This window comes from Parasteatoda tepidariorum, chromosome 8, assembly GCF_982258835.1.
Source record: "Parasteatoda tepidariorum strain Cologne lab strain chromosome 8, Ptep-v5.0, whole genome shotgun sequence".
Lineage (NCBI taxonomy): Eukaryota > Metazoa > Arthropoda > Arachnida > Araneae > Theridiidae > Parasteatoda > Parasteatoda tepidariorum.
The window spans coordinates 101,051,933-101,064,246 of NC_141762.1; the positions used below are offsets into that span (position 1 = coordinate 101,051,933).

Consider the following 12,314-nt stretch of genomic DNA (forward strand, 5'->3'; position numbering starts at 1 on the left):
GAAAACATGTCAAAAGGCGAAAGGAATGCCACGTGTGTATGTTGGTAGCACATGAGAAAACATGGGATTCTGACAGTATGATAAATAGTGGTTTTGTGTTCGCGGTTGCACTGACAGTCCCTCCTTTAGTTATTTATTTTATGATTTTAAGTGGGTATTTTTTTTTTGTAGCACCAAACAATATTAAAACAAGTTCTTCTTCTTTCAAGATAATCAATTATGTTAATGATACATTAGCGATAAACTTTTAGTAAAACATTTTAGATGATTCTCATTCAATTTCCGACGTAAATTTTACTGACTTTATCAAGAAAATATGAACGGAATTCAAAGCCACTGTATCAGTTTTCACCATAAACAAGTAATATAATTTATTTTTTAAAGACAATTCGTACTTAGGTCTACAAATAAATTTTTTTATTTTAGTTACTTTTTATTAAATAATCACAGTTTTTTCTCCCCTATGAAACTAAAATTAATTCATTAAATTTAATGAATTAATATTTAAAAAAAGACAGTATTAGCATCAAGTGACATATAAAACAAGTTTGAAAAATTGTATTTGAAGTTGAGTGGATAAATGAAAAGTATTTTATTAAAGACTGAAAATTTGAACAAGATACAGGGAGAGTGTAAACTAATAGTAGGAATCGAAAAAAGTACATTTTTATTCAACGAGAAAAAAAAAAAAATATATAGCTCTATATTAAGGTGAGCGCTCTATCCCCTGAGCCATCACGGCTCAATTACTATTGATTTTTTTTACCCGTCGTTGAACAGCCGACCCAATTTTAGGTTTACAACTACTAATGTTCAATTCCGTATTTGAAACTTCATGATTTACTCTAGGTTTGTATGAATTCACTTCTTCTACAATTTTAAATTAGTATGACCTCTTCTTAAAGTTACCATCTAATATATATAATTCTCTTGCGTGGCTCCCAAATTTTGGCTGTATTTCTTTTCCGCCGGTGGCAACGTTTGCTTTGTTTTGTTTACGTTACTATTTCTCTTACACGGCGAATCGACCCATGATTGCCGCTAAAAATGTCACATGCCAAATCTAGCTGAGGTGGCTCAACATATAGCGCTTTTTAAAAACGGAAACTGAAATAACCAGAGAGAGGCAATCTCATACTATTAAGCTACGCAGAAGTGAGTAGTCTTTGTCGATAGATCTCTATTTTAGTATTTTGTCGAAAGCGCTTTTTTTTTTTTACGAATTTATATATTACGAATTTATTTGACGTTTTTTGATTTATATCACGAATTATACTATAGCACATTTCTAATAGGTTTAACGAATTACATGTCATTTATTTGAATTCAAATTTATTTTAATGACTTAGTATTTACTAAAAAGATGTTATTATTTTTTTTAAAAAAAAGTTTTTATATGGATTTAAATGATTGTTCTGAATTCTTAGAAATTTGTGCATTTGCAATGTACCTAAGTTAGTAGCGAGCGAAGCAAACCATTTAAGATTGCGTAGTAATTTTCGGGGGTTGGCGAGCAGGGGGCGCAGCCCACTAATATAAGCTAATATTTTAACATTGATATTAGATGGTCGCTGTGTACTGTAAAAAAGAAATAAAAAAAAAGTCAGAATCGAGATAGGAAATAACAGTTCTTTGGGTCAGCAAAGACACTTCCTGATACTGAAACAACTAGTGGATTCCGCTCGATTTATTCGAAAAATGTCTGCTTCCTGACTCAACTGTAACGTTACGATAGTTTATTTTATTTATTATCGCGTGACCAATACGATAGTTTCACTCCGAACGCTAAGTTCAATAGAACTATTTCTGACCAATCACAAAGCAGATACTCTCTGTTTAATATCCGTGGGGGGGAGAGAAACCAAGGGGGATAGGAAGATAAAAACTTGGTTATATGTTACAAATACTCCATGATAAATTTATGTAAATAATACTCTGATTGAACAATGGTGTATTAGTTTTTAATCAATAGACACAAAGATTTCGTATTACTTAATAACATTTATAAAGTATTTGAGGGACTGAAATCCAAAACTGTGATTCTAACTTCTTCAGTAGTCTTGTTTATTGTTTTATTCATGCTTTTTGTTTGTCATTTATTACTTACACAGGGCGCGCAGCCCAATCTTACAACAAAACATAAGCACCTTTTAAGCACTCAACAAATATTTGTAAGCACTATATACATTAACAAAATGCAAAATAATTTTCAAAGATTTTACATGATTATGATAAAATAACCAATTTCTTACAAATAACTCTTTTCTTGATTATATAAGATAGAGAGATTTTTTGGTTCAATATCAGAGGGTGAAAAATGAAGCCTGAAATGGAAAATATCTTGCAAAATGCAATAATCTCATTGAACTCAGCTCTTCGTATTCCGCAGGTACGGAATACGAAGTATTTTATCAAACAGGTAACATGATTGGCGCTTTCATACGCTATGGAGCGACGAAACGTCAAAACGGATTGTGGTTGAATGAATTGTGAAAACGTTGAATGGAACAACGTGAAAATCACGCTTTTGCACAATACTTGTTGAAAATCCGCATGATAAAGAAAAAAATTTGGTTTTCGAAAAGGGAAAATTAAGCACTTTTTTTTAAAAACACACAAATAAAAAAAGCACTTTTAAGCACTATAAAACGCTAAGCACCATGTTGTAAAAATAAATTGTCAATATTTAACTATCATTCTCTACAAGGTAATTGCAATTATATTAACTCAATACTGCTCTTAATACGGGTGTAAAATTTTCCTTCACTGGTTTGATGTATGTGTTTCTTGATAATTGTTTTGAAATTGTAAAAAGATTAAAAAATTCAAATTATTATCTATGAGAAACGTTAAAAAGTACTTTTATCATATTTGAAAAAAAAATTTAAACATGTAAACATTAAATGTGTAAAAATTGTTTAAAATAGTTATTCTAAATCAAACTATAGTTTGTCTACGGTCAGAACTCCCCCCGCCACAAAGTCTGAGGCCGTTTGCTGCTATGGAAACAAGAATAGCGCATTTCAGGGAGGATAGCTTCTCTTCCCTCTAGGGATAACACAATAGACCGAAGAAAATGATCCTCCCTCCCTTTTTTTTGCCGACCTCCACACCCCTACTTGAAATAGTTATACCTCGTTACCATGGTCACAGCCGCGGGTCCAGACGAATGACTAGGGAAGTTCGTACTTTAGACAAACTATAACTATTCAATTCTATTTTAAAAAACAGTATTTAAAAAAAAAACAAGTTGTTTAAAACACAAACATTGATGAAAAGATCGAAACTTAGAGAGCAGAAGATAATTTGAAAAGTCAGAGTTAAAAAATTCTCCCTCAAAAGTTGAGAACAAGATTATGATTTTATTTTCATTGGCGGATGGATAAACACACGTGATCTACCAAACTAAATAAGTTTCTTCCACGGCCAACCCTTTTACTTCCATAGAGACCTAATTTTACAGTTAAATTAGGAAACCGGTTATCATCGAATAGCGATCGAAAGATTTAGAGGAAATCGAACCGATAAAGCGCGTTTCAGCTGAGTGCTTCGACAGTTTTTTTTTAAAAGTTTATTTTTTATCAAAGAAGAATTTAAATTAAGTAAGCTTATCTCATTTACAAATAATATAATGGGAGCTGTGCTGGCTCCCATTATAGCACTCGCCTCCTAATGAGGTGAACCGGGTTCGAATCCCGGAGGTTTAATCGAATTCCGCACCCAGCTCGCACTGACCACAAGACGTAAAATATTCTCAGTGGTGACGAATCCTGGGTTAGAGTCTTCACGCCGGCAGGCTAACCATGAGAGGTTCTTAGTGGCTTTCCTCTCCATGTAACGCAAATGCGGGTTAGTTCCATCAAAAAGTCCTCCACGAAGGCAAATTTCTCCCAATTATTTAATCCAGGAGATTATTAGGATTGGACTCAAAATTACAAGGCTACGGAGTTGAACATTGGCAGCGGTATATTGAAAATTTGGTCGGCTGTTCAACGACGGTTATAAAATAAAATAATATTATGTTAAGTATCCGAAATTAAAATTTAGTACGATACTTTTATATTTGTTATTAAATAAATAAAATTTAACAATATGACCCTCATAATTGGTACTTGCTACTGTTCAATTTTGTGTTAGTTTTTGAAGCGTCATGGTTGTCAATGGGTTTTGAATTGTACAAGATGGCATCAATCAAGTAAATCTAAAATGCCACATACATACAATTGTAAGAATGCGTTTTTTTGAGAGAATATTTTTAGATTTTGATAGTTTAAAGTTTTTTCAATGCGAACGTTTTTTCGTTTTTCAGTAAATAATCACTTTCAGGCAGAATTTTCTAGTTAACTTCATGGAATTAGGCTTCGTATTCTAAGTTGAAATCAGCAAAATGTAAATTTCTTCTCTTCATGACGTCGAAAAGGAACTTTTTTAAAGTAAGAAATCAAGAAAATAAGCAAACTTTTAAGCTTTAAAATTTCAAATTAATCAGAGCGTAATCATTCGCTGCATTCTAAGTGCCGAAATAAAAAGTGTCAGATTTCTATTTATTTTTTGTGTTTGCTTATTAGAGATGTTCGAATATTTCATTAAGTTAGTCCATTTTTTTTTTTTTTTTCATTTTGCGTTCGATATTACGAATTATCCCCGATTTTGCGAATAATATTGTCGGTCCCTATAAATTCGTTAAATCAAGGTCCGACTACGTAAATACAGTCAAACCCCGCTATAGTGAACACGGTTTATAGTGAACTCCCGGATATAGTGAACCAAATGTTCGGTCTCGTGCCTTGGTATACGCGCATAATGTTATTTTTTGTGGATATAGTGAACCAAAAAAGTGAGAAAGTTGGATATAATGAACTTTTTTCTGTCTTCGACTGATTTTTTTCTTCATTTTTTTTTGATATTTTCAGGGAATATAAAACTATCCAAATCTAAAGTTTGTAACATATGGAAAAATAGACAATTAATAATTTCTGCTCATGAAAAAAATTTAGATGGCAGAGAAAGTTGAGAAAAGCAGATCACACAGATGTTGAAGAAGCATTACTGAAGTTGTTCACCATTCGAAAAAGCTCCAAACTTCCAGTATCTGGACAAATGTGGATGAATTCGCTAAATGATTTTATGAGACAACTTTCATGTGCTCGAATGGCTGGTTAGACAGGTTTAAAAAACGGAATAACAGAAATTCAAGAAAAATTATGTGAGAGTCGGGAAGTGTTTCCATAACTGATGTTGAGGATTGCTTATCAGCTAAAGATTGCAAATTTTTTTTTTGTACGCAAGACGAAGAGTAATGAAAAATAACACATTTTTTGCTACTACGTAATATTTTTCAGTCATTTATTTGGATAATGTGTAATAAAAGGGAGGAGTTTGGGAACCATTAGTTAAATTATCTGCGTAACGGATATAGTGAACACCCGGTTATAGTGAACCGAAATTTCAGTCCCTTGAAGGTTCACTATAGCGGGGTTTGACTGTATATATATATAGCATAATAAATAAATACAAAAAAGTAAATAGAACTCATAAAATAAGTTCAAAATGTAGAGAAAACAAGGGAAAAGTTACAGAACAATGAAAGGGGAAAAAATAAAAGAAAAATAATAATAAAAATAACAAGAAACTGGAAAAAATTTAATCCGAAAAAAAAGGACAAATTGTCCTTTCTTTCGGATTTATTTTCCCCCCCGGTTATATATATATATATATATATATATATATATATATATATATATATATATATATATACGTATTTTTATGTGTGATAGTTATTTTAATGATTTAACAACAAATCTGTCCCCGTCAGCAAGCTTGCTCTAAATACACCTCCGCAATCAAGGTCTTCCGCGTTATTTTTCCGGAAAACATACCATTTCACACTTCCCATAACATATCCTATTTCTGCACACATCATTAGTCCTGTATGTGACTCGTTTGACAAACTACGACATTCTTTAGTTTCATTCTCCCTGGGAGCGTCATTTATCAATGTGAAGGTTAATTCGAAATAAAAACGCCTTTTGGGCTAATTGTTGGCTTCAATTTTTGTCCATCCTTTCATCGAGAAAGATCGTTCCGTCATAACGAATCTTTAAATGGGAATTTTGTAATCCAGAGAATATTAAATACGATTAGATACTTTTAAAACGCTTGCGTGCGGATCACGATATTTAATTTTTAAATCGCGTGAATACAAATCATGGTGTTTGATTTTTTAAATCGATCACAAATCACGATGTGTGGTTTTAAAATAGCGTAAAACGAATCAACTGCATTTGATTTTTAAAATCGCGTGATTACGAATCGCGATGTTTGATTTTTAAAATTACGCGAATACAAATCATGAAGTGGGAATTTTCAATCACGTGAATACTGATCATGCTGTTCGATTTTAGAAATCGAGCATATTGTTTTATTTATTTACAAATGACGTTATTTTGCCTTTAAACCACGCAATCACGAGTCAAGATGAGTAATTTAAAAATAGCGTGAATGCGTATCAGGAAGTGGGAATTTACAATCACGTAAATACGAATCACAATAAGGTTTCTTTTTTAAATCGCGTGAATACAGATCACAACGTTTGATTTTTAAGTCGATCGACGTTTTTATTTATCTACAAATCATGCTTTTTTTCATTTTAAATCGTGAAAATACGAATCAAGATGCATGATTTTAAAATTTGCGTGAATACAAGTCGCAGTGTTTGATTTTAAAACATAGCGTAAATACGAATCAACGGTGTTTGATTTTAAAATCGCGAGAATATGAATCACGATGTGAGATTTTTAAATCGCAGTATGTTTAATTTCGTATGAATCATTATGTTTCATTTTCGAATTGAGTGATTACGAATTTCGATGTGCAATTCTAAAACGTTTGAATATGAATCCTAATGTGCAACTTCCAAATCACGTGAAAACGATAAACGTGTGCCCGTACGAACCGTGGGTAGAGCAGTATCGATATTGAGCAAGCTGATCAAAGTGGTACTCACTGACCGTTGCTAGAGATACTAAGCTTCGGTGATGTACGAATTAAAAAAAAACTTTAAATCTTAATTGATTTAACATAAGTAATTTTGACCATAATGCAATAAAAGTTTCACAAGAAACATAAATTAGAATTATTGTAGAAGGTGTTTAAAAAAATAATAATTGACTTTAAATGCGATGCTGATTCTTTTTGCTTTGAGAACCCAACAATACCATATCTTAATAATTCAGATTTTTAAACATTTTCGAGAAACTAATATAAGAAAGGAACATATATGGTTAGAATGGCGTCATTCAAATATAACGTGTTTTTGACCATTAGCTTGAAAAAGGATTCTATTTATCCAACATAACCATGATTTTATTTATAAAAAGAATAGTTTTTTTTTTCAATAAGTAAATAATAATTTTAATTATTTTAGAAAAAAAAATTATTATTTTAGCTACAATATTGTTTCTAAGTATTATAAAAACATTTTATTAATTGTTTTGGTTGGTAAATGTAAAAAAAAAAAAAAAAAAAAAAAAAAAAAAAAAAAAAAAAAAAAAAAAAAACTGATTCAAAAAAAAGAAATTTTTACTTTTTTTTTAAGTCATGATTTCTGTCAACCCTGCTTATAAGAAGTCAAATTCTTTGATGGTTTTCGATTGATGGATCAACATAATCTTGATGTTAACCATCAATAATTCCATCATGAATCATTACACTTTTTGATGTCAACCAACATAAGTAACCATCACCCCAATTTAGGAATTCGGACCGATTTATGATGGTTGAACATAAAAATAGCAACTTTTTCGATGGTTTGTTCATGTTGAACCACTACGAATTTCTATCACAGTTTCTTAGAAATCAAATGTAACTATCATGAACTATCAGCATCCCAATGTAGGAATTAGGACTAATTTATGATGAGCCACCATAATTTTTTTTTTTTTGACGGTATATTTCTGCTGAATCAACAAGAATTTCCATTAAACCATTATAGAAATGTATGGTTGGGACCATCATGGATTGTTGGCCCATGAGAATCAAACTTCGCCTGATGGTTAACCATCATAACATTAAAGAAGCATTTTCCATTATGGAAGTTTGTTGTCATATCAAAAACTATGAACGCATAATGGAAAATGCTGGATGACAATCAAATGATGTTGGGCCATCATGAATCACCAAGGTGAGTAGTAAAATCCTTCAACAAAAAATAAGCACCTTTTAAGTACTCTTCAATCACTAAAAAAATAGTTTTAAGCACTATATACGAACAAAATGCAAAATAATTTTCAAAGACTTTACATGATCATGATAAAAATAACCAGTTTCTGACAAAGAACTCTTTTCTTGATTATATTAGGCATAAAGAAATCAAGAGGTTTTCTCGGTTGAATATCAGACGGTTGGAAATGAAGCCTAAAATTGAGAATATCTTGCAAAATGCAGCAGAGTTGCACATGAGATTGCAAGAATTTCACCGAATCTTGCTCAGTAGATGCACATGCTGACTCGCAAGTATTTCATCAAACATGTTGAATAAATTGTGAAAACGTTGATTAGAACACTGTGAAAAGCACGCCTTCGCATAATACGTGGGGAAAATCGACATGGTAAAGAAAGAAAAAAAAATTCATTTTCGAAAAAGGAAAATGAAGCACTTTTTAAAAACACCCAGTGAAAAAAAGCACCTTTAAGGATTTTTAAAAAACGAAAATCAAAAATAAGCACCTTTGAGCACTTTTTAAAAACGCTACACACCTTGGAAAAATGTAGTTTATCTGACTTCTACATTGAAGTGTACTTTTTCCCAAAACTTTTCATTACATTTTACTTTCATTTTGAATTTGTTGTTGTTGAAAATGATGTGAGCATTGCTCACACTCATCCTCTACTTTGTTATCCAATATTTGAAGGGGGTGTCCCAATAATTGAAAGATGGTTTATACTTACTTTCGAAGTACTGGTTGGCAGTCTTTTCTCTCAATTCAGACACATTGTCCGTGTCAGGATTGGCCCATTCCAGCACCAGGCGACGATTGAACAAATGAGTGCTATGGCACAGAGCATCGAATGCACGCTGCAGAAAAGCAAAAATATATATTAATTTAAATACTCATTCATTTTTAAAAGTTATTTCGCGTATTGGAAAAATAAGCAACTAGACAATATTGTATTAAATATGTGCGTAAAACTTGAACTGTTATTTTGAAATAGAGTCGAATCCCGGTTTAACGAATCCCTATTTACCGAATTTCGTGATTTAACAAATTTTATGAAGTTAATGAAGTACATTTATAGGAAGCTGACACAGAAGTCGATGATAATGAATCTACAGTGAAAACATACCTTATGCAGCAAGATGTCAATTTCTTCTCTTCATGACGTCGAAAAAGAACTCTTTTAAAAGTAAGAAATCAAGAAAATAAGCAAACTTTCAAGCTGTAAAATTTCAAATTAATCAGCGCGTAATCATTCGTTGTATTTTAAATTCCTGAATAAAAAGTGTAAAATTTCTATTTATTTTGTGTATTTTTACTTCTAAGAGATGTTGGAATATTTCACAAGGTTAGTCAAATTTTTATTTTTTTTGCCCTCGATATTACGAATTGTCTCCGATTTAGCGAATAATATTTTCGGTCACTATAAATTCGTTAAATCGGGGTCCGACTGTAATAATAATTTCGTTAAAATGCATTTGCAACCTTAGAAACTTTATAATTTTAAAATTATGGTAGTTTATTTAATTCAGGAGATTCCAACCAAGGGAGTGTGATTTCATAGATTTGAAAAGGGTATTGTATCTTCAGAAAATGAATTGAGGGTATACTTCCCTAAATTTAGTTCGAAATTCTATTTAAAAAATTTCTCAGTCTGAAGAACTGCTGGAAGAGAAATCCGTGCAAGATCTTTAACATCTCATTAAAACTATTTCAATTTGTGTGAAGTTATTTATTATATGCAAACACAACTCCGCATATAACCTAGAACAATCACAAGCATTCCATTAAGCACTGGTTCCTGAATATTCTTTTTTCTAATATTGAAGTATATATTTATTTTGTTTAAAATAAGCATAAAAATAGAAGTTATCAAAGTATGAAATTCAAAATGCCAAAACGGAAACAGTAATTTTGAAAATACAGTCAAAACCTGCTTAAAAGAATACCATCGGTTCCAGTCAAATCCATGCAATTAATGCGAGTTATTCGATTAAAAGGGGAGTGCAATATTCAATATTTCATACCCGTTTTATTCGCCAATTTAATAAAATTAGATTTTCCTTTTCAGTGCCTACTAAGACTTTCATTACTAGTGTATTCCTTTCAGAATTTTTATTTTTACTTATTTTTTTCTCTTCATAATCCTCGAAATTTGAGAAATTTCAAATTAATGCGCTATTTTAGTTTGGGAGTTTTTGAAATGCCTTGTTTACAAGATTCATTCCTTTTTTTCCAATTTCAAATTATTTCCTTTTGCGCTCAACTTACAACCAACTCAGAGTTATTCATTGGGTTAAGCAATTATTTTTCTACTTAAGAGAAAGACACATTGTACACTAGTGTGTTATTTTTAAACTTTTTCTTATCAAAGCTAATAGAGCAGCAGGAGGGGACCACAAGCCTTGACCACAAGACAAATAACTCTATCCCTTTTTTATAGATTCTAAATGATGTGTGAGTGAAGTAAGTCAAAGAGGGGTAAAACCCTCAAAGTAAGTCAAAGAGGCAGCAAGATTTGATTATTTTTTCAACTTCACCCCTAATAACACCTGTTCAGACCAACTAATGAACAAGAAGTCCCTATTGAAGTGACCACCTATCTTATTCTAATCTTAACTGAAAAAAGGAAATTCCATTTTAGCTTTTGAAACATTTCTCAAAATAAACTTTTTTTTTTTTTTTTCATTTCAGCACTTATTTTTTATGCAATTAGAAACAATCAGAAAACAACAAATATCCATTTAAACAGGAATACTTTAACATTAGTTTCATAGAAAATGATTTGGTTCCGTTAAATTTTATTCGTATAAGCGGGTTATTCGATATGCTATTAAGTGGGAACGACTGTAATACTTACCCGAAAAATGGAAATGCGATGTATACATAACGAAAAATGAAAAATAAAAAAAAGTTTTAACAATTCTCTTCACTTTAGTCGGCTTCATATAAAAACGTGTTTTTGGGAAGTCAGTTCAAAAAAGAAAATCGTTTTCATCGAACAAATGTAATGTCATAAACAAACAGAAAAGTGTTTACTTTAATATTTTCTCAAGAATTTTAAAAAGTTAATTTCGTACATTTATAATTTCTAACAATGGTAATTCACAAATAAAGTGGAAGATATACCATTAGGTAAAATAATTTTTGGAATATCGTTTTCAAAATCACATGTAACAGAGAGCGATAGAAAAATGAAAACGATATTTGCAAGAGGGAATCAGCAGACGATGTTACTCGTCTCGTTCAAAAAGATGTAGTTTCGTGATCAGATTACTGATAAATTCAACACAAGACCAGATCATTTTTAAAGAACTAAAGAAGCGATAGTTTGAAAAGGGAAAGGGGAGAGGGGTGTAGACGATCAATTATTCAATTATAATCCCTCTCTTTCGAGGTTCCGAGATTAGAGAAGACTTAAAAAGATACTTTAAAATAATCCTCATAGTCCCGAGAGAGGGAAGACTTTGATGAGGAAAAACGCAGGAAGGGAAAGAGCGCGAAACCGAAATGTCACAGAAAATCAGTATTATTTAGAAAGCTATGAAATTAGGAGCTTTAAGTATCGCAAATTATCTTGAATTTATCTTGTATTTGTAAATAATGAAAGATAAAAAGCAAACATAAAAAAAACAAATAAACATATAAATGCAGTTTTATTTTGCGCAACACTATCGATTTAAATGCTTTTTATATTGTATTAAAATCGATTTTTCATATCTTCACTTAAAAAAAAATGAAATAAAATAAATTATGATATAGCCACCATAGCTGCTACCACGGACAGGAAAGAATCTAGTAGATTTTGCAAAATAATGTAAATTTCATAATTGTTGCAAAATATACTAAATATTTTACACGTAGGGAATTTTAGGGATTTTTATAGTCATCAAAATAGAAAAATTGCAATATTTTCCAGCTATGATTTCACATTAAATGATCTTGAAATGTTATGTAGTAAGTTTATTCATAATTTTGAATAGTAATAGGCCATTAATTCATCAAAAAGTAAACTGAATTTTATAAATGAGGCGATTTATTATGTATTAGTGACACTTATTTAAATATTCAAACAAGCAGTAATCTGCACAAAAATTC

At 31.0% G+C, this 12,314-nt stretch overlaps 1 protein-coding gene across 5 annotated transcripts in view; it reads right to left on the reverse strand.

The window, feature by feature from the left end:
• Positions 1–12,314, reverse strand: part of LOC107438266 (putative RNA-binding protein 19) — a 91,024-nt gene that overhangs the window by 22,776 nt on the left and 55,934 nt on the right. For all 5 annotated transcript variants that reach the window (XM_087169510.1, XM_087169512.1, XM_087169509.1 and 2 more), the window contains one exon: positions 8,950–9,076. In XM_087169510.1, coding sequence (XP_087025636.1) covers positions 8,950–9,076 — 127 coding nt within the window. The remainder of the gene's footprint in view (positions 1–8,949; positions 9,077–12,314) is intronic.